Source organism: Mytilus trossulus, chromosome 12 (assembly GCF_036588685.1).
Source record: "Mytilus trossulus isolate FHL-02 chromosome 12, PNRI_Mtr1.1.1.hap1, whole genome shotgun sequence".
NCBI classification, from domain to species: Eukaryota; Metazoa; Mollusca; class Bivalvia; order Mytilida; family Mytilidae; genus Mytilus; species Mytilus trossulus.
The window spans coordinates 2,357,288-2,384,924 of NC_086384.1; the positions used below are offsets into that span (position 1 = coordinate 2,357,288).

Consider the following 27,637-nt stretch of genomic DNA (forward strand, 5'->3'; position numbering starts at 1 on the left):
TCCAGGGAGAATATACAGTAAAACTTATCTTATTTTATACATAGCTATTTAATACATTTCTATTTTCTATAATTACTTTATAAAAAACATAATATCATATAAAATCTTATCGAAGTATTTAATGATGTAACAGACATTGTGTCTTGAAGTTTACGGAGGAAAACCCGTTATCGGTTCTTTTTATAAAATTTTGAAACATATGAAAATATGAAAGAGATACAGCGTGGTTACTGTTTCTGTTAATTTTTGTTAATTCGTACCGTAGGATTTATAAAATTCTTTGGAAGTGTTTGTTAATACTAAAGAATGGTAAGTAAAATATGATTTTTGTTTGTTTCTTATAAGCTCTCGTCAAGAATTTTGCTTTTACAAATTTGACCCCAATTTTAGGCAGTGGCTATTTGACCGGCACCGGCTAAACAGCAAATTTTACACTTGACCGGCACCGGCAAAATAGCAAATTTGCCATTCAGTCGGCACGGAACAAAACTGCTCATTGATATGACCAGCGGAGAACAAAAAAAGCTTAATAATAATTTTGTTTGTTTTATCTTTCATTTTTGCTAGTGTGTTTTGTTCGTGTGACCTTTTTTAAGAATACATGACGTGGCTCTGTACTTTAAAATGCCACCATTATGGTATGTTGTACTAGTACTATTACGGCAGTATGTTATTTTCTATAATTATAATTTAAAAAAAACTTTGAACGACAAAATTATTTTACTCGCGTAGTGGAATTGTCCATATTTGAATTCTTGATAATCAAACCTCTCGGTCTTTTTCTGAAATTAGAACTAACAAAAACTTTGGAAATACATTTAGTATAGAGTACTATGAACAGCAAAAACTACCAGGATTGCAATAGGTCTTACAAGAAATCGACCTGATCTATATTGCCAACTTAATCTTTATATGGCATATTGCTTTATTAAATAATATCATTTTCATAAAAATTAAAGATAGGTGAGCGTTACAGTATATATTTTAAATCATGTTCACAACTGTTGTTTACTTAGAGTATTTTTTATAAAGTTGATATAAAGCAAATTGCACTAGTAAGCACTTCCTGTTTGTTCACATTTGCTTTCACATATTTTATTTTAGAGAAATCTTTGTTAATTGCATTTTATAGACATTGTTCAATGACCTACATGTATTTATTACTTTGCATTTTAATTCTATTTTAGCATCTTCAGGTAGAGAAGACTTGTTATCTCTTTGGCTATCCACGGTTAAGTTTAAGATAGTTGTTAGGACACCAATTGGACAAATGACAGAAAAACCACCTCTAGAAAAGGTCAATATTGCTGCATTCCAGTTTTTAGTTCTTGAAAATTCAACCCTTACAAAATGAAAATCGCTGTACACAAGTCATTTAAAATAGAATTTAATCCGAATGAAGTTAGTGTCAAATTTGGCCTAGAAGCAAGAGACGAAGGGATGACAATGATTACTGCAGTAGAAGGAGAACTAACCAACTTAATAGAGTATTTAATTGTAAAGGAACTTCCGTTTGATCAGAACGCTTTCAGCACTTCACGTCATGCACTGAAAGAAGCCAAATTTGATTGTTTGCATAGAGATGTTAATGTTTATTGTCGAGTCAGTAAACGTTGGTAATTGTTGGACCAGAGAAGATAGTTGAAGACATTTTCACAAAATTTTTTGGTTTCGTTTCATCAAAAACACAACCTTTAGTCTCTGTTCATCTGACTGAGAAGACTGAATTTGTTCAAATTTGATTAAACAACTGTAAATTATTTAGAAGTTTGAGAGGGAAAGAAGATTTTATTGAAAAGTTTCCACAAATCAAGATGGAAATTTCATCAGACAATGTTAATATTTGTGGACCAATAGATCAAGTAAGTCAATGTGCTGAAGAAGTGAAGAAATGGCCTTCAGGTATAAAAAGTAGTGAGAAGCATACAAGTAAACATATCATTCAATTGTTAGAAATGCCAGAGGTTAGTGAATATGTTGAAAAGTACATCAATGGGAAAGGAATCATTTGTGTATATGCAACGCTATCTCAGAAAGAAATGGTGAAATATTTGCTTTTTCTGACCCAGTAGTAAACCTTGGCTTCACCTTTCTTGATGAGTGTACAATAGAAAAGAAATATGGTTGTGACGATTACTTAGTGTTCGCAGATCCAAAATACGATAATTTATGTGAGAAATATTTATGGAAAAAAATGATACAGCTTGATAAAGATGAGTGTACAGTTTTGGTTGCTACAGATGATGTAATGTTAGAATTCTATGAGATAATGAGGTCGGTCAAAAACAGGGAGATTAATGCAATGAAATACTCTTTAGTTTTAGAAAATTCATGAATGGATATTCGATTTATATTTGTCCATGCTATTTATCATGTTTTAAAATGCAGTCCTAAATTGTTATCCTTTTTTTCGTATTGTATTTGACAATGGATAATGACATTGTAGCGTACAGGATAACAATAGGACTGTTGTATCACATGACTAGTTTGGGTTGTTTGAGAAAACAGTTTACCGGTATTGTTTTTCTTTAAATGATATGCTGACAGAATTAATTAAGATGATACCAAGATTTAAACTATGTATACGCAATTAATATAGTACTTTTCATTTATTGCTTTTATGTTTATTATTAATATGTGGTGACATTGAACCGAACAAGGGTCCTCAACGCACACAAGAGTATTCCGAGAAACATTGTCAATTTTCCATTGCAGCATTAGAAGCCTAAGATATGAACTGAACTATATTGCCGATATTATTGAGGATTATGATATAATATTTTTCACAGAAACACATGTAGACTATTATATTACTGATAACGATATATCTATTATGGGGTTTCAGTTACCAATTCGAAAAGACAGAAACAAGCATGGTGGTGGCCATAGCATTATCATGTGTTTTATAAGTTACGTTCACATAATCCGTAGGCATTATTTACAGCATCATGAAATTGAGAGTATGTGGTTAAAGACCAAACTTTAATCTATTTTGATCAATATAAATTACAGGTCGGAAAGGCAATCTGCAGTTTATTTCTGGCAATGAAAAACGCCCTTCATGAAAATAATTGCTAAGGTGATCTGAATAAAAAAATGATGTCTGATCTACCGTCAAATATTAGAGATTTTATTTTCATTAATTGCCTTATTATTATAATTGACAAAGCCACGCACTTTGACACACGACCAAGTATCCAGTCACTACTTGATCCTATTTAGTTACAGATTCTATACCAGTTTTAGATAAAGAAAAATATCGATATAAAGATATTCGATATAAGTGATCATGATGGTACGTATGCCACAATTAATTGTGGTTTCAGTAAAAATCGAAGATATATTAGATCTATATGGGATTATAAGAGAGAGAATTATGACTTGATGAAACAAAAAGTACTAAATATTAATTTGGAACATTTAATTTCGGATGCAATTGATGTTCGTATTGCTACTACAAATCTCACTAACACTTTTATTAATATAGTATCTGCGTGTATCCCTACAAGGAACGTAACCATAAGATGCAATGATAAAGTTTGGTTTGATTTAAGTTTGCGACGTGAAACAAGAAAACGGGACAGACCTCGAAAAATTGTTTCCGTTGAAGTAGTACATCTGCTGAACATAAATATAACCAACAAAGGAACAAAGTTAATAATTTAAAAAAGCAGACTAAAAAGCATTTCTATGCGATTAATTACGAGAATATTGATGAACTGAATGTTGCAAACAGTAAACAGTATTGAAAGACCATCAATATGCTAATTTAAAATGAAAGACCAACTCATGATATTCCTCCGCATAGAGACCCGGATCAGAACTTTAACCTTGCGTTTGAAGGAACATAAAAGTTGGAAATTTTAAATAAATATTTTTATTCGATTTCTAATTTAGATGATAATAAAAATTTACCGGAATTTGATGATAACTGTCGTGATTTTCTTTTACAAATAATTGTTAGTGAACAAGATGTACTTAATATTGTTTCCACGCTCGATGCAAATAAATATGTGGGACCAGATATTGTTAGCAACAGAATTTAACTTGCAGTCAGAAATGAAATTTCACAACCTTAATGTTTACTTTTTTAATAAATCATTTCACGATAGAGTATTTTTGGATCAATGGAAAATTGCACATGCTATTCCCTAATTCCAAGGTGGTGACAAATCATCACATTCCAACTACATTAACTACATGTCTATGTATTTTTGATGAACATGAAGTTAAGGAGGTGATTGAAATGATCAATGCAACTTCACTAAGCTCCTTTGATAGTTTTGATATGCGACCATTTCTTTCGCAGGCAATGCAAATAGGTAATGTGTTTTTCATTGAGCCTGTGACTTATGTTGTAAAAGCAAGACATATGTTATGAGGCTTTGGGGTAGCTTTCTTACTATTAGCGATATCGCAAAATTATCTCCTCACAGAAAAGCCTAGCACCTTCCCTGAATTTGTACCTATCATTTTACAATGTCATGAAAAGATTAATACATTTTTACCCATACATAAGTTCATATATTTTCCTTATTTGTTTTCTGTTATATTTGAGTGTGAATTCACATTACTATAAGACATGTCACGGTACTTTTCTATCCCAAATTCATGTATTTGGTTTTGATGTTATATATGTTATTCTCATCGGAATTTGTCTAATACTTAGTCCGTTTCTGTGTGTGTTACATTTTAATGTTGTGTCGTTGTTCTCCTCTTATATTTAATGCGTTTCTCTCAGTTTTAGTTTGTTACCCTAATTTTGTTTTTTGTCCTTAGATTTACGAGTTGTGAACAGCGGTATACTACTGTTGCCTTTATTTATACATTTATTGTAAAACTAAAAAATATGAGAGTTCTAATTGATCGCTTTTTTGAATGATAGTCAACTTAAAACATTTGCCATTTTCTAACACTGTTTTTTTCATAAAACTTTTTTTTAAGACTTTGATCCTTATTTACATATAAGTGAATTTTCCCGTGATTTCGTTAATGGTCATATAGCAGACTTTACAATAAATTTATAAATTGTAGGCCTAAAGCTCAATTTGTGCAAATTCTTTTAAATTTTGTTGTCTTGAAGATATTATTTTTATAGGCCGAAAATCAATTTTACCAGCCTGTCCTCCTGGTCCTGTGATCAAGTTTAAAGACTGCACAGTTGACAGAAAATGAGAAATATATAGACTTCACTTTTCTTTGCCTGGGTTATCATTTTTTTTGGCTTGTGATTCATCTTTCTAATGAACCATTTGTAGCATGAGAGATTGAGATTTTGATAATTTTTTAGATTGAATTGTTGTCCTTTGTATAGTTATTGGAATTTAGTTTGGAAATTATTTTTTACTCTAAAATAATTATTATTTAGTAATTAAGATATTCAAAGAATATATGAATAGAAGATAAAGATAAAAAAAAATAGATTTTAATGTTATTGCAAAAAGAGATTTTTGATACTCTCGTAGGTTAAAGTTGACTGCGATTGCGCAGATAATAGCGGGGGTAGTTTAAAGAGGTTGACATTTAATTTTGTCATTCACTGACAAGTTTTTTGGGAACACAATGTGACATGTGTAATTGGAAACATAATTGTGAACATTCAAATATTATGTTAGTATATATTGACATGAAAGAGGTGTATAGACTGAGGACGAAGTCAGAGGTTGATATACTTCTTTGGGTCGTTATATCCTGTATTGACCTCATAAATGGACTATAATTGTTTTATTATTAATTTCAAACAATATTTGTATTATAAATTTTCATCTGATTTAGTTGGAATTTTTTAGATATCATAGTGTCTTCTAGACAATAACAACATATCAGTTGTTATTCATTTATTTTTTTTGTTGTTGTTTTCTTTTTCATCTCATGTATTTGCAGACCTTTTTTTTTATCAAATAATTAATCATAGATATTTTTTATTAAACTTGTAACAATGTCATGAAATTTATAGCATGACGTCACAATGTATATTGGTTTTTAGATATTTTAAAAATAACCGTGCAATATGCGTTTTGCTATTAGCCATTTTTTCTGTACCTTTAAAAATATATTTTAATATCAGACTTTCCCTCAACGAATCAAATAATTTAAAATATACTAAAAAAAATAATATAACACTGAACTGACCTGATAAACTGTCAGATCTTCTCTTTTGCCATGCTCCATCTACACTCACGCACAGACCATCATTCCTATAAAAAAGAATTTGATAGTTAAGATCATTTAAAGCAAAGAGCAATACATAGAGAACTTTGAAAATTGCCTATTTTAACCTAATTTTACCAAGATTCTGAATTGTCTATATAAGTTAACATGAGTTCTCTCAGATCTGTTCATTGTTTCTTTTTGTTGTCGGGATGTAAAAGTACCTGGCCACGTCCACTTGTTTTTTTTTTGTCCATCTAATGAGCTTAGACTTTTTTCACTGATTTGAATTCGTTCTCATGTTGTACTGTTATACCACTGTCCGAGTTTAGGGGGTCCTGCTTACATGTTTATTCCCGCTACATTATTAATGTATGTGCCTGTACCAAGTCAGGAGCTTATAATTCAGTGTTTGACGTTTGTTTATGTAGACGAAAACGTGCGTCTGGTGTAAATATTTTTTTTTAATCCTGATATCTATGATGAGATTATTGTTTTACAGTCACCAAATTGAAGGCATGCAAAAATTTCAAAAATTTGGTATAATTTGAACTGTATATAAAAAAAAAGTATAATTTGAGTATAAAAAGAGTCTGTCAACCTTATACTGTGGAATTAATGATAGATGAAATACCAATAACATGTGTGCCACATATAGATAGTGAATATTTGTTCATCTACGACAGGTACATATTTCAAGACTGCCGTAGAACAAGACATGGAAGATGACGTGTTAATACATTTAAACCAAGAACCAACGATGGAAAAGAAACGAGAACTGGTAGGTAACAATTCACAGTAAAAAGCATATCATAGGGATTTTTTCTCAAGAACACCCTACACTGGACGTTAAGCAAGCAACAATCAGCTATCTAACGAGGAAGATCCAGTATAATTTAGTTTAATAAAAAAAACTCTTGCTTTCTTTATACCAGACTTATCTGCATCTTGGTTCCTTTATGTATTCAAGCATATATGATTTTTAATTTTAGTGTCTCGTGTATAATTCATAGTTTAGTATGACGTCCATTATCACTGAACTTGTATAGATATTTTTTAGTGGCCAGCTGAAGGACACCCCTGGGTGCTGGAGTTTTTCGCTGCATTGGTGACCTCCTGCTGTTGTTTGTTTTATGGCGGGTTGCTGTCTCTATGACACATTCCCTATTTCCATTCTCAATTTTATTAGACACTAAGTTTGGTATTAAAACACGGCAAAGAATTAAACAGATTATCTTTCAGACCAATATAAATATAAAGAAATGTGGTATAAATGCCAACAAGAAAACCCTCCACCAGAGACCAACAGACATATAAAAAAGAAGTAGAAGTTGATTGTCATCTTACCAAAAATATGGTCCTTGAAGTCAAGGCTCCTCTTTATAGGTTTCAACCTGCTATGATGGTCCTTTGAGTGAAAGTCTGTCTGGTAAGGTCAAGTTCATGTCCTACTTTAGCACATTTGAATACATTTTGAATCTTATTTGAGAGTTCACTTTTTTCAAAACTGAGAATAAACAAAATATTTTACAAATTTTTAATTTTGTTTTTAGGTGAGTGGTCAAGCTAATTTCCATCCCATCTATACAGCGTGTAAGAATGGGTCTGCAGGAGTCCTGAAAGCCTTGCTGAAATATGCTGGACCACAGGCTCTGGAGGAAGGTGATGATGAGACCAAAAGTACACCACTACAAATTGCTGTCAAAAAGTTAGTATCAAAATATATGCTCACTAGTCAATAGACGTATTTACACATGTACGAAATTTGTTTGCCATTATGTAAAATCCCACAGGTTCCCGTAAACTTTGACATCATAATTTAAAATATTTTGATGTCACAATTTAAAAGTAATTGTTGCTTGACGTCAAAAGGTTATTTGGAGTAGATCCAAGGTCATTCGGAGGCTAGATTCATCTAAATACCTAAAGTGTAAATACATTTATACGTAGGTACTTACATGATTTATTACATACCTTTCTAAAATAGTATGCTTAGGAATTAGGAAATGATAAAGACGCTAATGTTCCAACTACCTAAGGCAAAGTTGACCTTAAATGGAAACTGACAAAAGCAAAGGCTATTAATGGAACAAGTGAAAAACTGCTGCTATACTCTTGACTTGGTACAGTTGTTTTTCAAGAAAAATGGTTGGTTACACCAGGTCTTATTTCTAGCTAAATCTCCTACTTGTTTTTGATGATTAATAAAATTTGATTATTCATACTTCTAACAGGGGCCTGATTAGGTTGTGTTACAAATATCTTACAAAGTCGCTCCAAATTATTTAAAAAAAAAATACACTCAAGCAGGTGCTTAAACTTGCAGTGAGGTGGGGTTTTTTTTTGGCTCTGTGTTGAAGGCATCAATGTGACTTTGAGATAAAGAACAGCAATAAAACAGCTGTCCCTTTGCTTTTTGTGTGTTTTTGTTGCTGTTTGTGAGCTGATTTTGTGTCATAGATTGATACCAAATATCATTTTTTTTTACTTTATTACATGTTGAAGATACATTGTGATATTTTAACATTACTTGTCAAATTAAGAATATCAAAGTGTTTGACCTGAAAAAAACTTTAGGTGTTTATTAAAAACATTTCTCTTTATTTTCAGAAAACATTCTGATTGTGTAGAATTACTGCTGAGTTACAATGTGAATAAGGATGCAGTAAATGACCACAGACAATCAGCTGTTCATCTGGCCGTACAGAACAGAGATGTAGCCACCCTTCGTGTACTGAGGAAACATGAATGTGACATCAATAAAAAGGTAAAACTAGTACAGCATGCAAATAATCAGGAATTTGTTATATATTTCAAGATATTGGCCATATTTTGTCCATATCTGTCTCTGTATATTTTCTAACAATATAGGCAAACCTTCAGTATGAAGTCAATTATATCCAAATACCAGTAAAATGTCACACAGTAGTGAATTACAATATCCAATCACCAATAGAATATATATAACGATGTACACTATTTACAATTGTTGGTATATCTCTACACCAATATCACACACGTTCTCATCTATAAAATCTAAAAAAGAGTCCTAGAAAATATGAGATTTGCAGTCCACACACAACTTTTGTTTATTAAATAGGGCTATGATCTTAAATTACTTTTTCAAGATCTTTTCTGACCTAAATTTAAAAGTTTGTTACATTTGTGTAAATATATATTTTGAATAAAACATTGAAATTTTCCTCTTTAACCATGTAGTTTGATGAGTGCTTTTAATTGTTTTATTCTTGATACTGGAAAATTACAATAGATTTGATTTAGAAAGCAAGTATATATTATATGAATGCTACAATTAGAAATATCTAAATCAGTAGTAAAAGATAGAAGTTCATTAAATATTTCATATAGAAAAGAAGATGTTGTATGATTGCTAATGAGACAACTGTCCACAAGAGACCAAAATGACACAGACATTAACATCTATAGGTCACCGTACGGCCTTCAACAATGAGCAAAGCCCATACCGCATAGTCAGCTATAAAAGGCCCTGATAAGACAATGTACACCAAATTCAAACGAGAAAACTAACGGCCTTATTTATATAAAGAAATGAACGCAAAAAGATTTTTTGGAGTTTTTTTCAAAGATGTATGTTGAGAACAAGAGGTATCAAAACTAAGATATTTGATGTCATATTTTTATTTAATTTAGGATGCCCTAGGAGATAGTCCTGTAGTAGATGCTATAGCAAGACAACAAGGAGACAGTACAGAAATGTTAGATGTCATACTATATTGGCCTGGTATTGACCTGAACTTTGAAAATAAAAACGGATTTTCTCCTATCCATATTGCTGCCAGGAAGGGAGATTTAGGGTAAAAGATAATTATACATCTGATTTTAAAGAGCTGGGTAAATTGTTATATGTCTGATCCTCCATTCTTCTGTATGCTCTACTGTGTGATGTGTTTTATAAATGATGGGCAAAAGATATCAGAGGGACATTCAAACTCACAAGTAAAAAAATAAACTGAAAATCCCATGGGCTAAAAAAGAAAAAGACAAAAAGACAAATATCAGTACACAAAACACAACATAGAAAACCAAAGACAGAGCAACAAGAATCCAAAAACTCATGGTCTACCAAATACTGATATATTTAATCTTGCACATGATGACCAGGTTAAAAGTTTTGATCACATTTTATTAGGAACAGAAACAAGTTTGAAACCCAATGCAATTATGTATGATAGATAAAAAAAAAAAACTCAACACACTGATGTGATATGGTCTTTCCTAGTTCTGTTTGTTTCTAGGGGGTGTTTAACAACATGAGAGTATGGTACAATCAGTTAATATGAAATTTAAAAAAAAAAAAATTGTGTTTTATAATTTATTATTTTCAGTACTTGACTGATTATATTTGACTTTTATTAACAGAGCAGTACAAAATCTCTTAAAGAAAGACAGGAAATTACTCAACAAGGAGAAGAGCGATGGATACACACCATTACACCTGGCTTCATGTATGGACCATCACCTAGTCGTACAATATCTCCTAGACCAGGTAAGATGGCCTAGCTTAGCTGTATTTGACCAAACTTTTTTTAACCTTTTAGTTAAGTTTTCAATGCTCTTGATCTTTTTATGGGATATACCCTTTCAACTGTTAGTGCAATTGTCTTTTATGAATTAACTAGGACTACTTATTGTATAATAAAGAATGTATGCATAAATGGGACAACAACTTGACCAAATTACAGACAGCAGCCCAAGACCACCAATGGGTATTCAACATAGGGAGAAAATCCAGTACCTGAAGGTGGGCGTCAGCTTTCTTCTTAGCAATAACTTATACTATTTCAGCAAAATTGATCCCACACCAAACACTGAAACATACCAATGAACAAACATAAAAATTAAAAGACACAAGACTGAAAAACGCTAAAGTTAAGTGACTAATTTGGACAGTCTCAAAAATGGTTTGTTCTTATGTTGTGCTGTTTATACACCACTGTCGTTGGATAGGGGAGGGCTGTGTACTCACAAACATGTTTAACCCAGCCACAGTCTTTATGTGCCTGTCTCAAGTCATGAGCCTGTATTTCTAGCCTACTAACCGGTACGTGTTTTTCTTATTTTTGAAGGTTGTACAGTTGCCTATAATAGCTTACATCTACTTTATTTAAACGTTGGTGGATAGTTGTCTCATTTGCATCAAACCTCATCTCCTCATTTTTACATATAAATAACCGTTTTAGATGATAAAATATATCTTATTTTCCAGCCTGGTATTGACATTGATGCCAGGACAAGAGATAAAGGTCAGACAGCCTTGTTGATTGCTTGTTTCTATGGCAGCAGAAAGACAACAGATATTTTACTGAGTGAAAAATACAGTAAGTAGTCTTTTGAATAATTATTCTAAGGCTATGATATAGTGATAATTGAAAGGAAATACATTGTATTTATATTTTTAATGGTAGTAGTTATAGGTTTGTTTTTTCTCACTGTTGAAGGCTGTCTAGTGACCAATAGGTGCATATATTTTTGTCATTTGGTGGATAGTTTTTTTTTTATTTACAATCCTTACTTTTATATGTTTTGCTGCTCTTTTAAAAATATATATTTCAACATAATAATAACTGCATATTTTAAAAAGAACCAAATATGTTATGATTTTTTAACAATTTGGTGACAATATTATTTAAAAACAAAAAATGATTTTATTTCCAAAGATTGTCAGATTGATGTGAGGGACAGTGATGGTAACAACGCCTTACATTTATGTCTGAGTGGCCCACCCCAAGTCATGGAAATTACTGAGGTAAGTTTGGGGAGAAGTTTAAGGGGGGTGAGGCAGTATTTAATGTAAAAAATCATATATTATAACAAAGGAATAAGAAATCATTAGAATTATTTGTATTACTTGAACAAAGAATTGATTATTATATAGAAATAAATCTGTTCATTTTTTATGATACAACTTGTTTGCTTTCCTCATTTATGAATTTCATTCATTGATAAAGCAGGAATTTGATGAATATTTCCAGAGACATATATTTTTTTATAAAACTGCATGCTTCCTATTTCTCTGTTTATTACTTCTGGTTTGTATTGACAGATTCAGAGACCAAACCTGAGAGACAATGACAAACAGATAAATCTACAACTAGACCTGGCCGAACTCTTAGTCAATAAAGGTGTGCCCTACAATGTTCAAAATAACAGCGGGAAACTACCACAGGAACTGCCGTCTGCAAAGAAACTGAAAGAAGAATTCACTTCTATTATCAAGATTATAGTTTTAAGGTATTTAATTAAAAAGATTATTTCTCGTTTTTTTTATATAGATAAGACCGTTGGTTTTCCTGTTTGAATGGTTTTATACTAGTTAATTTTGGGCCCTTTATAGCTTGGTGTTTGGTGTGAGCCAAGGCTCCGTGTTGAAGACCATACTTTGACCTATAACGGATTCCTTTTACAAATTGTGACTTGGATGGAGAGTTGTCTCATTGGTGCTCATCAACCACATCTTATATCTATATATTATAATTTAGAGATGTTGTATGATTGTCATTGAGAAAATTTATAATACACTGTAGATCAAACAATGCTGATGTATTATGGCATAAACTTTTTCCAATTGACCCTAGTTATCAGCATGATACCCTCACGTTGAGCAACTGAGGGTGCTATTATCAGATGGAGGAATATTATGATATTTAATTTTCATCACAATTATAATACACCTTATCGCTATTTGTCCACCGTTAGTGGAAATCACACAGGTTCCCGTAAAATTTTGACATCATAAAGCAAATTATCTGTCGCCACAATGGATAGTGATGATTGTGTGCATCAAAAGTTCAACCGGCCGGGTCAGCCGGGAATTAGCGATAAGGTGTATGATGATGCAGTAACAGCCAGACAAATTAACTTGTGACTGGAAAATATGTTTAAATAATGATATGATACAATGAATGTTTCCTTTAGTAGATAGTTGAATTTTATAAAATAATAAATGAATATTTCACAAATGAAATCCAAAAACATTGCCTGAAATATGGGGAGCTTAAGAATGGTTTTCTGCATGTTGCTAAAACAAAATATTGTTTGCTTTTTTCAAAACTACCTCTACCCTTTTTTGGGGGGAAATATGCGTAAATTTTATTCAATTGTGAAATTTATGATAATCCATAAATCTGACTGGAACTTCAAGTTGCAGACCCCCTTTCAAAAGGTAAACCCTCATTTGAAATAAGAACCGTATTATCAGTTATGATACAGAAATAGACCCTCAAATCCTCATATACATGTATAGTTATTTAGGCATGAAAAATTTTAAAATGAGTGTTTTTCAGTTTGTATTCATGCACAATTTTAACTACTTATAATGTACTGTTTGGGAAAAAAGTTCTCTTTTTGGGAATAATTTTAAGCCATTTTCTTCTCCAGGGGAAAAAGCCTTTATTCTCCGGTAATTTAAGGCAAACAATATCACTAATTTTAAACAGATATATCATGTCAAGGAGGGGTATTTGCGAAAAATACCAGTCGGGAGAATGTTAAATTTCACGGGCCGTAAGGCGAGGGAAATTCATTTTTTAAGACTGGTATTTTTCGCAAATACCCCTCAAGAACATGATATAACTGTTTAATTACACCAAATGTAAAGTTCAAAAACGCATTGATCGTGACGTTACAAGCATCCAGTCGGATAGAGTTTTTTTTTGGCAAATACCACGGCAGAGAGGGTAAAAAATGCATATCCTTTTGGCAAATACCCGGGCGGCGTTAAAAAGTGAACGATATTCATTTGATAACAGTGAATTGGTGAAAAATACACTGGCTATCAACCAATCAAAGCCAAGTATTCTTACATGAGGTGTAATTATTAGGGATATACTAGGACTCAGCTTTTTTCAGTTGTGAAAAATACTATGGGTAGAGGAAAAAAAAGCACACGCTCATTTGATAGCTATAAAAACATCTGATACGAAAACATTATAATATTGAAACTTTATATATACTGCCGACCAAACTATTGAACAGATAAACAATATACACTCAAACAAAAAGAAAAAGAAGCTACAAAAATCAGGACATGAAGACAGAGACAGTTAAATGTTAAAATGATTCAGCCATTTTCTGCTTTACTTTAATTTACAATAAAATTTTATTACAGATCGAGTGGAGAAAAACACCAGTTATGTCCTTTGTGTGAAGAAAAAGGTAACGAGGTTTATGCTGTGTTTGTGGTTCAGCCATGTGGATGTTCTCTTTGTTATGGATGTTTCAATCCAAAATTCAAGCGCTGTCCAAACTGTGGTAAAAGTATACAGTCATACAAAACACTCAGGAGGAGGTAATGATTCAGGGATTCACAAAAACTTTACGATTAAAATTGACTGTAAATTATACTGAAATATTCATGACTTGAAAAGAGTCAAAGAACTCTAGTTAACTTTTTTGTTTTGAGTCAATTTGATTTTTTTAATAATGATTTATTCTATAGCATAATATATAAAATTACAAGTTATTGAAATTGACAAATGATGTTGCATTATTATTATTAGATGGGTACAATTTTCCTTTAAAAGTTTGTTGAGATTGCACAACTGCACAAAGTAATTAAGTTTTATTGTTCCATTGTTTTGATGCATGGAGTTGGTCCTTTGTATTGATGAGAAAAGTTAAAAATTGAAATATGAAATATTGGAACTATAATTAGAAACAGGAAGGAATTAAAGTGTTGCTGATAATTTCTTATCTATTGTTGGTAAAATATAAAATCAAAACTCTGTATGATTATTCCCCTTGTACAACAACTCTAGAAAGTATATTTATTTATTGGCTAATGTATTCGTAAAGGTAAAAGGAAAGTTTTGGACAATAAGGAATAATAAAAATGTAATATCTCAGTGCTTTAATGTTATAAGTAAAACTTTGATGGAATTTCAATGCTTATCCTTCTTTAAAAATTGAGAATGGAAATGGGGAATGTGTCAAAGAGACAAAAACATATAACCATAAAACAGACAAGTTTTTTATATTGCTTTATAAGCTGTCTTGATAATATATATCCAAAATCTCTCTCACTCATTCATAAGTAAAATTCAGTGACAAAACTTAATAATGACATTATTTTAAATTATTAACTGCTTATACATTGCAGATTACTGATCTTTAAACTTTGTTGGTTACAAGCACCATATAGTAGAAAGTAAAAACACAAAAATACCGAACTCCGAGGAAAATTCAAAAAGGAAAATCAAAAATCAAAAGGCAAAATCAAAAGTCCAAACATCATTTTGTTCCTCTTTGCAGGTAGCAGTTTACATTAAATTGTATATGGTTATGATATAATATATTCTATAAATGCAAATAAAGTGTAATATAAATCCTATTTAGTTGTTAATTCTACAAGTTTCACAAATATTTTGTCTTTTGATAATTCATTACTTTACGAGACATTAGGTCTACATTTTCCCAGACATTTTATCTAATGAATGACGGGTGCCACATGAGGAGCAGGATCTGCTAAACTTCCCTGTGAACCTGAGATTACCGTCAGTTTTTGGTGGGGTTCGTGTTGCTTAGTCTTAGTTTTCTTTGTTGTTTCTTGTATACTATTATTTGTCTGTTTGTCTTTTTATTATTTAACTTTGGTGTTATCAGTATATTTTCTATCTTTCAGTTTGACTGTCTCTTTAGTATCTGAGTCTCACTCCTCTTTTCCACAATTTACCATACACTCAGTCTTAGTAGCACTCTACAATTCACTGTACATACTGGGTCTTTGATTTCCAAAAACAAATCTACAATTTGCCAAACATTTACCAGATTTTCAGTTTGATATTAAGTGTTCTGCAAATAACCAGAATTTTGATTTGACAATCATTCCACCTTTTACCAGATTTCATTCTGATAACCATTTATCAATTTGCAATCCTATATAGATATAGGAAGATGTGGTATGAGTGCCAATGAGACAACTCTCCATCCAAGTAACATTTTATAAAAGTAAACCATTATAGGTCAAGGTACGGTCTTCAACACGGAGCCTTGGCTCACACCGAACAGCAAGCTATTGTAATGGAGGGGGTCGGTGACGACACCTCCCGGGAAGTGTAGTGGCCAGTACTTTGCCCCTATTCGACCATTGGGATACCTGATAAAGTGTTCCCAGAGTTAGTCTTAAAAGTAAGTAAATTAGCTTCGTGTTGTGTTATTTAAGGTAGTAAAACTTGCACAAAAAAAGGGGTGACTATATCTGCACCGAAGTAGTGGCTAACTCTTAACCTGAGTGAACTGATACAGTTCGGCGAGTATTAGGAGGCCTATGCAAGGCCGACTCAGACTAATTATCAAATGAACTTCTAATCTTGTCATTCAACAGTGTAACTTTAACAGAAAAGGTACTGAAGAAAAGTTGAATAAATGAATATTCTTAAAACATTATAAAAACATCAAAAGTTAAATACTAAAACAGTTAAATTAACATTCTTTACTGTTATCCTACTATATTTAAATCAAATCAAACCTAAAATAAACATTTAAATACTAAATAATTCATCTGTCCAAATTAAGAGGAATTAACCTAGGCACATCTAGGCACATCTATTACATTCCTCCCCCCTTAGGAAAAATTTTAAATAAATTAATATTTGGGAAAAGAACTATTTAAGATAGATGTGTTGAAAACCATAAACAATATAAAGCAATGCGAATAAAATGTCAATAAATGTCAACAAAAATGTCACATAAGCACACGGTCCAACCATTGGAAAAACTACTCTTGGCCTTCAGATCAAGGAATAGGTGGTGAACACAGTTTATAAAGCACAGAACTCCAAAGTATATATATATCAAGACGGTAAACGGACACAGTTATATACATCATTCAATAAAACACAGTTTTCCAAATGGAAACGGAAGGTAAACACGGATAATCTGCATGGTCCAAGTTGTACCAGGTAATGTCCACCAATTGTTGTTCTCACGAAAAACATTTTGAACATGTGATTTCGGGTTCTAAAAAGTCCATCGTTGTACCAGATAAAGTGTAGATCTCACAGAATCACGTTAAACATGTGATTCCGGGTATAAGATGATCAAACGTTGTACCAAAAGTAAGAAAGTTGTTCTTGATACAAGAACTGCTTACTTTATCAGCTGGTTGTCTTCACACATAAACTAACTGCCACTCTATAGATTTCTGCCATGACTTATAAAAGTCACAAAAGGAATACCATAACCAAACTAAACAAATTTACAGCAATAAAACTTGTTCAGAGAGGTTAAAAATCCAAATAAATGAGCAAACTCATAAATAAACCTAGTAAAACAAGAAACTGAGCCACAATCTGAACAAACCAAAATCAAATGAAAAACACAATCAAATCAAACAACGTTTTTGAGGGTGGTTTCGATAACAAAACCGGCTCATTAACGTGACGAAGAAAAACAACAAAATCCAATCAAAACTTTAAAAAAATTGTCCTACTAAAACAATATAAACTGACAAAATAAGTAAAATACTAAATTTACAAATTAAAACTCATAAAACAATCTATTTCAAAACTTTAACTTTCCCAGTCCTGCAAAAAGAAGTTTGCACTTTGTGAGCCTCAAAAGAAACAGACGAACATCTATCCGAAGTAGATTGAAATAAACTTTGAACTATGTTGACAACTATGCATATTTTTTTCACTTTCTTATGAACTGAAGTAGAAACTGGTTTGTCTGGTTCAACAACATGAACAGAATTGACACTTTTACAATCTTTATTGGGACAATTAGCTCTGATATGTCCAACAACCGAACAAATGAAACATGTTTTAACTTTAAACTTCCTATAGACCAGCTTTTTCAGAACTTTGACAATTTGATCAAAACCAGACTTCAAACAACTAAAATCACAGTTTTCTTCACTTTTTTAATCATGTTAATTTCATATTCAACAGGTTCAACTGTCAAATTAAAAGACTCAAACTCTGTAGCCAAAAATATAGCATCGTCAAAAGTTGCAGGATGCTTAAAATGGACAAACTTTCCCATTTCCTTCTCTAATTTGCCAATAACAAGATCCATAAAATAAGTTTCCATACTGCGAAAATTATCTGGATATGCACGATGACATAAAAGTTTGTATCGATGTCCGAAATCAAACACAGATTCATCTGGCAAAATAATACATCTTTTGAGTTGAAATTTATAAAAAAAAGTATCCTTTCCTTAGGATTAAAACGTTGCAATAATATTTTTTTCAAAAATTGTAGCTTTGCAACTGAACAGGAGTAAGAAGACGTAAAATAGTTTGTGCGTCTTCTCTTCAATTTATAACTAACTGAAGAGCAATTTCAGAAAAAATCCAGTTATTCCACAGACAAACTGCTTCAAATTGAATAAAATAATCTTGAACATCAGCACTTACACCGTCAAAAGTGCAAGGTTTCTGATCAAACTTTATCATTTTGAAAATCAAAAATTTAAACGATATAAAAAAAATGCAATAAAAATATTTAAACAAAAAACTAAGGGATCAGGTATCCTGGTCACGGCACCATTTTTAACGGAGGGGTCGGTGACGACACCTCCCGGGAAGTGTAGTGGCCAGTACTTCGCCCCTATTCGACCATTGGGATACCTGAAATCAGATTATGGCTGAACAACAGACAATAAATCAAATGAAACTATATTTTATTCACAAATGTACAATAATTGCATGAATTTAAACAGAGTCGGATAAACAAGAGTTAGAAAACTTTCTTAAATGGAGTTAAAAAATAGAGTAGTTTTTCAAATGTAAAATAAAGTGTTCCCAGAGTTAGACTTAAAAGTAGGTAAATTAGCTTGGCGTTGTGTTATTTAAGGTAGTAAAACTTGCACCAAAAAAGGGGTGACTATCTCTGCACCGAAGCGGTGGCTAACTCTTAACTCGAGTGAACTGATACAGTTTGGCGAGTATTAGGAGGCCTGTGCAAGGCCGACTCCGACTAGTTATCAAATGAAATTCTAATCTTGTCATTAAACAGGGTAACTTTAACAGAAAAGGTACTGAAGAAAAGTTGAATAAATGAATATTCTTAAAACATTATAAAAACATCAAAAGTTAAATACTAAAACAGTTAAATTAACATTCTTTACTGTTATCCTACTAAATAATTCATCTGTCCAAACTAAGGGGAATTAACCTAGGCACATCAAGGCTCATCTATCAAGATGACTGTTTATTTAACGCATCATGCAAATATAACGGAATTTGATGAGACTGTTATTAAAGAGAGAGGGTTAGCGCTATAGAACCAGGTTTAATCCACCATTTTCTACATTTGAAAATGCCTGTACCAAGTCAGGAATATGACAGTTCTTGTCTATTAGTTTTTGATGCGTTTTTTTATTTGATATTGCCATGTGATTATGGACTTTCCGTATTGATTTTCCTCTGAGATTAGTATTTTTGTGATTTTACTTTCTATTACACTATAAAGGGCCTGAAAATGACTTGTGTAATACAATTCAAACGGGAAAACCGACGGTCTAATCTATATAAACATGAAAAACGAGAAACACGTATGAACCACATAAACAGACGACAATCACTGAATATTAGATTCCTGACTCAGGACAGGTGCAAAATATTGCAATTGGTTTAAACGTTTTAATGGTACCAAACCTTCTGTTTCTGAAACAATAGAATAACATCACAACATAGAAAGATGTATAAGTATAACAATATTATTTAATTTTAAAAAGAGATGGACAGAAGATACCAATAGGGCATTCAAACTAAATAAGCCAAAGAAAAACTGACAACGAAATAGTAAAAAAAAATAGACTATGAAACACAGGATAGAATACTAAAAACTGAACAACAGGAACACGACCAAAATCCGGAAAGTATTCAGGTGCTTAAAAAGGGTAAAAAACTCATCATAGATACCAGGACTAAATTTAGTATATACGTTTTGTCTACAACAGACTCATCAGTGACGCTCGGATAAAAAAAAAGTTAAAAAGACCAAATAAAGTACGAAGTTGAAGAGCATTGCAGACCAAAATCCATAAAAATGTTGCCAAATACAGCTAAGGGAATCTATGCCTGAGGTAGAAAAGTCGTAGTATTTCAAAAATATCAAAAATTTGTAAACACTAAAGTTAATAAATTTAACCATATCAATGACAATTCATGTCAGCACAAAATTGCTGACTACTGGGATTATGATACCCTCGGGGAAATAAATCTCCACCAGCAGTGGCATCGACCAAGTGGTTGTAAATAAGCTCATCATAGATACCAGGAAATAATTTAGTATATACGACAGACGCGCGTCTCGTCTACAAAACACTCATCAGTGACGTTCGAATCCAAAAAAGTTTAAAAGACCAAATAAAGTACGAAGTTGAAGAGCATTGAGGACAAAAATGCCTAAAAGTGTTGCAAAATACAGCTAAGGTAATCTATGCCTGAGGTAGAAAAGTCTTTGTTGTTCAAAAGAAATTCAAAAAATTGTAAACAGTTAATTTATAGATATAACCAATGACAAATTATGTCAACACAAACAGTGGTGACTACTGGGCTTGATATACCATCGGGGAAATAAAACTCCACCAGCAGTGGCATCGTTCCAAAGGTTGTAAATAAACTCATCATAGATATATACAATTTATCCAATGTAAGACTTAAATTTACCAGAAGTATTATTTTTTAAAAAGATTCTCCAATTTAACAGATTGTATCTGATGTCATTAACATTCTGCAGTAAAATTTTCAAGATATTTGAAATTGGTTTACAAAGGAAATAAACGTTCTTGACTACACATGAAGGTCTGTTTTGTAAGTACATTGTTGTCAATATAATGGAATGTTACGCGACTGTCATACAAGTGAGAGGTTAAGTTAACTAAAATACCAGGTCCAATCCATTATTTTTTTCACACGGAAATGCCTGTTCTAAATCAGGAATATGACAGTTGTTTTCCATTCGTTGGATGTGTTTGAAGTTTTGATTTTTTTCATTTGATAATGGACTTTCCGTTTTGATTTTCATTGAAGTTCGGTATTTTTGTTATTTTAATTTATTCCAATCATTATTTCCTTGAGAGTCGCTGCTCATAGGAAATCTATCACACCAAAAGTTCCGAGAGTTTGAGTTATTATCATCCAATCAAACAGTCCACAGACACAACCACTAGTTAATCATTATGGAATATCTGTGTCACAGATGAGGACGGATCTGTTTTGATATTTGTCACCATAATCCCGTCCTCTTCTGTCCGGAATATGACCAACCGAATAAGACTAAACAGCGGGTTGTACTAACAAAAGCAACACAACGCGGTCACACGTTGGGTAGAATCTGCTCACCCTGCCGAAACAACTGGGATAACCCGCGTTTTTTTTGGTGGGGCTCGTGTTTTTCAGTCTTTAGTTTTCTATGTTGTATGTACAGTTACTTGTTGTTTGGTCTTTTACTATTTTTGTCGTAGCATTAGCAGCTTATGTTAGACTTTTGCCTCTCATATGAAACAAGCCTACCAATATCTTTATTTTTTTTAAGAAATCTGCCTCAAATGGTCTTTAATACCAAGGAACAAGTTATAATAAATAAATGGCATCGAACTCTAAAGCCGTCACACTATACCGAAAAAACAAAAACACCCCGCAAAGACACAAAACGTACAATAAAAGATCAAGCAAAACATATGCATCAAACTTTGTTATAAGAATAAATACACAATAAGATGTTAAAATTTTATTTTATTGATTTAAAGCAATATAATCTCGAGAAACAAAAAATAGACAACACATAGATGGGTTTAATGTCATTACACCAACAGATTTGCAAAATAAAGGGAAACAAAACTAATCTTTTGAATATCAGAAATAGAACTAAGTGTCAAAACTTCGCAAAATTTCAGATCTTTGAATAATCAGTTTAAAGAAAGATAAAGTTTTGGCTTCTTATGTAAACAGATGCAAGTCATATTATAAACTTGTAATAATTGAACAATAGAAGAAATTCAATACAACATAATGTGCTAACTTTCCGAACGATATTACAAAAATATTTATGCACCCAACCGTGGTCCAAGTGGATTTTTACAGATTTTGTAGGCTATTTACTGTTTGATTGTCCTTATTTCCGTAGCCAGACCGGCATAGGTTTAGAAATTATTGTAATAAATACCGACATTTTTTTACACGAACTCTTTGATACAAATTTACCAAAAAATGAGAAGAAAAACATATGATTTTTATTTGATCTCCTAATAGTTATATGTTTCACTTTCAGAAAAGGTATCACTCCAAAGGATTGAAATTATTTTTTGTCGCCAGGTTTTAAGAAATATGTGACCTGTTTTCCCTTTGTTGCAATATTTTAACTATTGAATGCACATTGTTGCCATGGGTACATCACAAGAAATATTTTTTTCCATTTATAACTTCTGGATATCAAATATATGATAATACTAATAACATACATATGCACATGTTTGACACTAACAATTAATGAAGGTAAATTATAATGTTTAAAGGAATAATAATATGTTACCTTATAAGTCATGACGACTGATTATGATGTCTAAACATACGTTGGACATAATAATAATAAAAACATATATAGGGTAAAACTAATGCAATAAGATACAAAATTTACAACATATTTGACATGCAACATAAATTAGCATACATTGTAATCTTCAAATATATAAAAATATATTATATGTTGATTTAATTTGTTACTAGTGTATCTAGTCCATATAGGTATACACTCCGACTACGAGTTTATATACCAACTGAAACACATCATAAAACAAATATGAGGTATTTTGATCATTTTCATATCTATCTGTGTCCGTTTCTCAACCAAAATGATAATACGATGTATGACCAAAATCTTAAATAGCATAGCATAGAAGAAAATTCTAAATTGGAGGCCGTTAACATTCTATTCTAAAACATTGCACTAAATGGTTACAATTAATTTTTAAGCCCGAAAAATAATCTTCTCAAAAAGAAACACGTTAGCAATAAGTTCAAATAAAAATTTCAATCCTCTGAAAGAAATTCGGGCAAGTGCTAAGTTTTTGCCTGTTAATATGCCATAATGGTCAAAATAACACATGTAATAAAACGTATGTAAACAACAAATGCATCTCATAATTCCTTTCAACAAAAAAGGAATATCTTACATAAATTGACTCGAATCAACAAAATCGAAAAATAGTTCTGTTTTCATTTATCTCAAATCGATCTCTTGCAGATAACAAATCGATCATTCATGTATGATCTGTTAAATAAAAAAATCACCACCAACCGATAATTTAACATCGTATCTGGCCAATTGAAAATATAATTATCATCAGAACCTATTTTTAAGGGTACAAAGTCCTAAGGTCATTGCTGTTCTCAAAATGGTCAATAGCAACTTTTGCCACAGATAGTCAGACAGTGACCAATGAAAAACTATAGACCAAATATTATCAGACAATGACCAATGAAAACTATAACTGAAATATAATCAGAAAGTTGTCAATGAAAATCTTAAGATCAAAGAAAGTAAATGATTATTAGAAAACTAAAGGTCATAGATGATCAGACTATAGCCAATTAAAATCTGTAGGTCAAATATAAACAGACAATAATCATTTCAAAAATCATAAGTCAAATATAATCAGGCAATGGTCACTCAAATTCAAAGGACGAAGACAACAAGAAAATAATCGATGTAAAACTATAGGAAAATGACGCTTGACATTTTGTATAATATATAAGCTTATTTTCGGATTTATGCATCCAGTGAATTTAAACTATCCGTGTCAACTCATCTAAAACATATTTTTTCAAATAATTGCATTGCGAAAAAGCTGAATTTGTCTGTGCATTCTTATGTTATACCATGTTTTTTTATTAAGTTTTAAATAATCCATTTATCAATAGGCTGTACAATTTTACATGGATTTGAAAATTCTTCATTCGTTCTGAAAGAGGGACGAAAGCTACAAAAGTGACAGTCAAACTCATAAATCGAAATAAACAAACAACGCCATGGCTTAAAAAAGAAAAAGACATATAGACAATTAATAGTACACAAGACTCAACCTCGAAAACCAAAGACTTAGCAAAACTAACCCCACCAAAAACTGGGAGTAATCTCAGGAGATCTGGAAGGGTAAGCAGATCCGGCCCATATGTGGACGAGAAAATTGTATAATACCCCCCCCCCATTAAAAACCTCCCAAAATAGTCAATAATATTTTCTCTGTTAAACCTATAATCAAAAATCAAACCAACCCTGGTCGGTTTTGTTTCACAATTATTCTATGACAGTATAGCTCTTTTCATCTTAAAGCTTTGGTCATTGCTGTTTGCATATCAAATAATGCATTGTCTACATTCTCCATCAACCATTTCACTATGTCAAGGTTTTCCGATCCACATGCATTGTTCATTGCTTCCTTCATATCAAATAAATTATTGTCAAAATTCTCTATTAACCATTTCACTATGTCAAGGTTTTTCGACCAACAAACCTTATTCATTGATTCCTGCATATCAAATAATTTATTGTCAAAAGTGTCTATCAACCATTTTACTGTGTCTAGTGTTCCCATAAGACATGCATTTTCCATTGCTTCCTTCATATCAAATAATTCATTGTCAATATTTCCTTTCAACCATTTCACTGTGTCAAGGTTTTCCGACCCACAAGCATTGTTCATTGCATCCTTCATATCAAAAATTGTATTTTCAAAGTGCTGTAACAACCATTTCACTGTATCTAGTTTCCCCGTAAGACAGACATTTTTCATTGCTTCCTTCATATCAAATAAGTTATTGTCAAAATTATCTATCAACAATTTCACTATGTCAAGGTTTTTTGACCAACAGGCATTGTTCATTGCTTCCTTCATATCAAATAATTCATGGTTAACATTATCTATCAACCATTTTACTGTGTCTAGATTTCCCATAAGACAGGCAATCTCGATTGCTTCCTTCATATTCAATACTGTTATGTCAAAATTATCTATCAACCATTTTACTACGACAATGTTTCGCAACCCACAAGCATTGTTCATGACTTCAGTCAAATCAAATGATTTATTGTCAAAACTCTCAAATAACATTTTCACTGTGTCAAGGTTTTCCGACCCACATGCATTGTTAAATGCTTCCTTCATATCAAATAAATTATTGTCAACATTCTCTATCAACCATTTCACTACGTCAGTGTTTTCCGACCCACAAGCTTTATTCATTGCTTCTTTCATATCGAATAATGTATTGTCAAAATTCTCTATCAACCATTTTACTGTTTCTAGCTTTCCCCCAAAACATGCATCATTCAATGATTCTTTAATATCAATCTTCGAATAGTCTACATGTTGTAACATAAGGTCAATGAAACTATACAACTTCAAATTAATCATTTCTGTGATGATATCTATCCACCTGTAATATTTCTGGTCAATTTTGTGTAGCAAGAAAAGAAAAAGATCTTTCGGACTATTATTTTGATATGTCGAAAGAATTGCAGTAATGATTGAAGTGAGGTCAACATCACTGGTTGTTCCTTCTGCTGTTCTGTAACATCTTACTTTACATATGTCGTTTATCAGTTCATGTATATTTAAAACAGAGTGGTTATAACTATGCAAAATCCATTTTATAATTTTGATTAGATCATTTCTACATGAATAATTTAGTAAAAATGTAATAGGATCAAACATTGTTTTTATATTTTCATGTAACCATTGTAATATTTTATCAAAATTATTAATTTTGTTGTTGATTGTTTTCAACGCGGTGCTCCTCACGTCGATTTGTAAATCGGGGAATCTTTCATAAATCAACCGAAGCATATTCAAATTTTGTAAATCAGATTTGCCAATCGTATCTATTAGGTTATCAGTATCTTCTATAATCCACTGGATAAAACGAAAAACTCTGAATTGTGTGAAAACCTTCTTTATCATCGTTTCCATTTCCTGATGGTTTCGCAATTTCCATATAAAGTTCTTTACAGTCCCAACATTTTCGCAACTGAAATCCTCAAGGAGAAACTCTTGAACATCTAGTACACTTTTATCGACAGTAAATACCACCCACTTCAGAAACGTTTCATTGCCATCTTTGCATGAAGAAGTAAATATTTGTTTCTTTTCATTTTGGTTGCATAATTTCTTGTTCAGCAAAATCTTTAGTACATCCTCCCAGCCATTTTCACAGGCTGTATTAACAATATTACCTGTGTCAAATGTTAATTGCCGCGCATCAATCAAAATTTCTATCACCAGATCTTTACAAAGTCTGACGCAAGCTGTTTTGATAAATTTTCTTAAATTAAACAAATTCAGAGGTAACGACCTAAACAAAATCTTCAGATTATCGATTTTGTTATATGTGTCAATACATTCTAAGGAAAGATTTGTTGATAGCAAGTCGCACAATCTTGTAATATCTTCTTCCTGTTCAACTTCCAAAACTAGATCTACAATATCAATTTCTGTAGGTACATGCCCTAAAAGAAAGCTAACGGCTGAATCATTACCATTTTTCAATGCTATCTGTATGCTATAATCGTAATTACACTCTATTTTATACTCATTTATCAATCCATATATAAGTTCCAACTTCATATCTGAGTTGTCCGTTTCACACAAATAGTAAAAACAGGCTACTACTACCTTTTTACTCGCTTTAAATTTTTCCAAATATTGCTCCACTTTAATGTCATTTTCAATGAAATGAAGGACTGTTGCAATATGTTTATCTACATTATGTTTCTGTATAAGGAACCATAGTAGGGCTCTTGGGAAGTGGAATGGCATCTGATCATGTTTACCCTCAATGTGTATGTCTATGGTATCTTGTGGTGTACAGTTGTTAAATTCCTCAGTTAAAAAACCTATAAAAACTGGATTATTCTGCAGTATGATTTCCGAATCGCAAAGTGTCTTTATAAACTCAGCCGATCTCATTATATATTCTTTCTCAAATAACGCCAACAGTCGCTTAGCCAAATGTTCAAACATGTTTTTTGCAATGATCAATCCAATTTTCTGTTTTCCAAAATTCTCGAACTCTAGTTGTATCAAATCTATTATAAAGTCAAAGTTTAACACTGAAATAACTTCCGACGGATTGACTTCATAATATGATATCGCTATTGCTTCATATATCATTGTATGTTTAAAATAATAAACCATTGTTTGAGGGTCTTGTTTTAAAAATCGACCATTCATTTGCTCTGCCATTGTTTCTATTTTACTGTGGAATAAACGTCTGCGTTGACAGTTTCCACATGACTCCATAATTGTCTCTAGTTTTGATATGTCTATTTCGTTTGTTTCCAAGCAACCAGTATTTAGTAGAGAGAACACTAAAAGGGCATACGAAATATTATTTTCAAGACTAATGTCGGTAGAATCTCTGAGTGAGTTTATTTCAGCAATTAGGGACTGATCTGGATGTTTAAAAAAATTAATACCTAGCTTTAAAAGACTTTTGTTC

At 31.8% G+C, this 27,637-nt stretch overlaps 2 protein-coding genes across 2 annotated transcripts; one reads left to right on the forward strand and one right to left on the reverse strand.

The window, feature by feature from the left end:
* Window positions 1–1,814: 1,814 nt before the first annotated feature.
* On the forward strand, window positions 1,815–15,341 carry LOC134693549 (E3 ubiquitin-protein ligase mib1-like). Its single transcript, XM_063554389.1, has 11 exons — window positions 1,815–1,964; window positions 6,809–6,931; window positions 7,704–7,858; window positions 8,761–8,917; window positions 9,823–9,986; window positions 10,552–10,678; window positions 11,399–11,510; window positions 11,850–11,938; window positions 12,236–12,423; window positions 14,300–14,479; window positions 15,290–15,341. Exons 1-11 carry the CDS (start codon window positions 1,815–1,817, stop codon window positions 15,339–15,341), a joined length of 1,497 nt encoding a protein of 498 aa, XP_063410459.1.
* Window positions 15,342–24,462: 9,121 nt separating this feature from the next.
* LOC134693550 (uncharacterized) lies at window positions 24,463–27,438 on the reverse strand. The gene is made up of 2 exons (XM_063554390.1): window positions 26,234–27,438; window positions 24,463–25,576 (listed from the first exon to the last, which is right to left on the reverse strand). The coding sequence occupies exons 1-2, from the start codon at window positions 27,436–27,438 to the stop codon at window positions 24,463–24,465; spliced, it is 2,319 nt and encodes a 772-aa protein (XP_063410460.1).
* Between the last annotated feature and the right edge of the window lie 199 nt (window positions 27,439–27,637).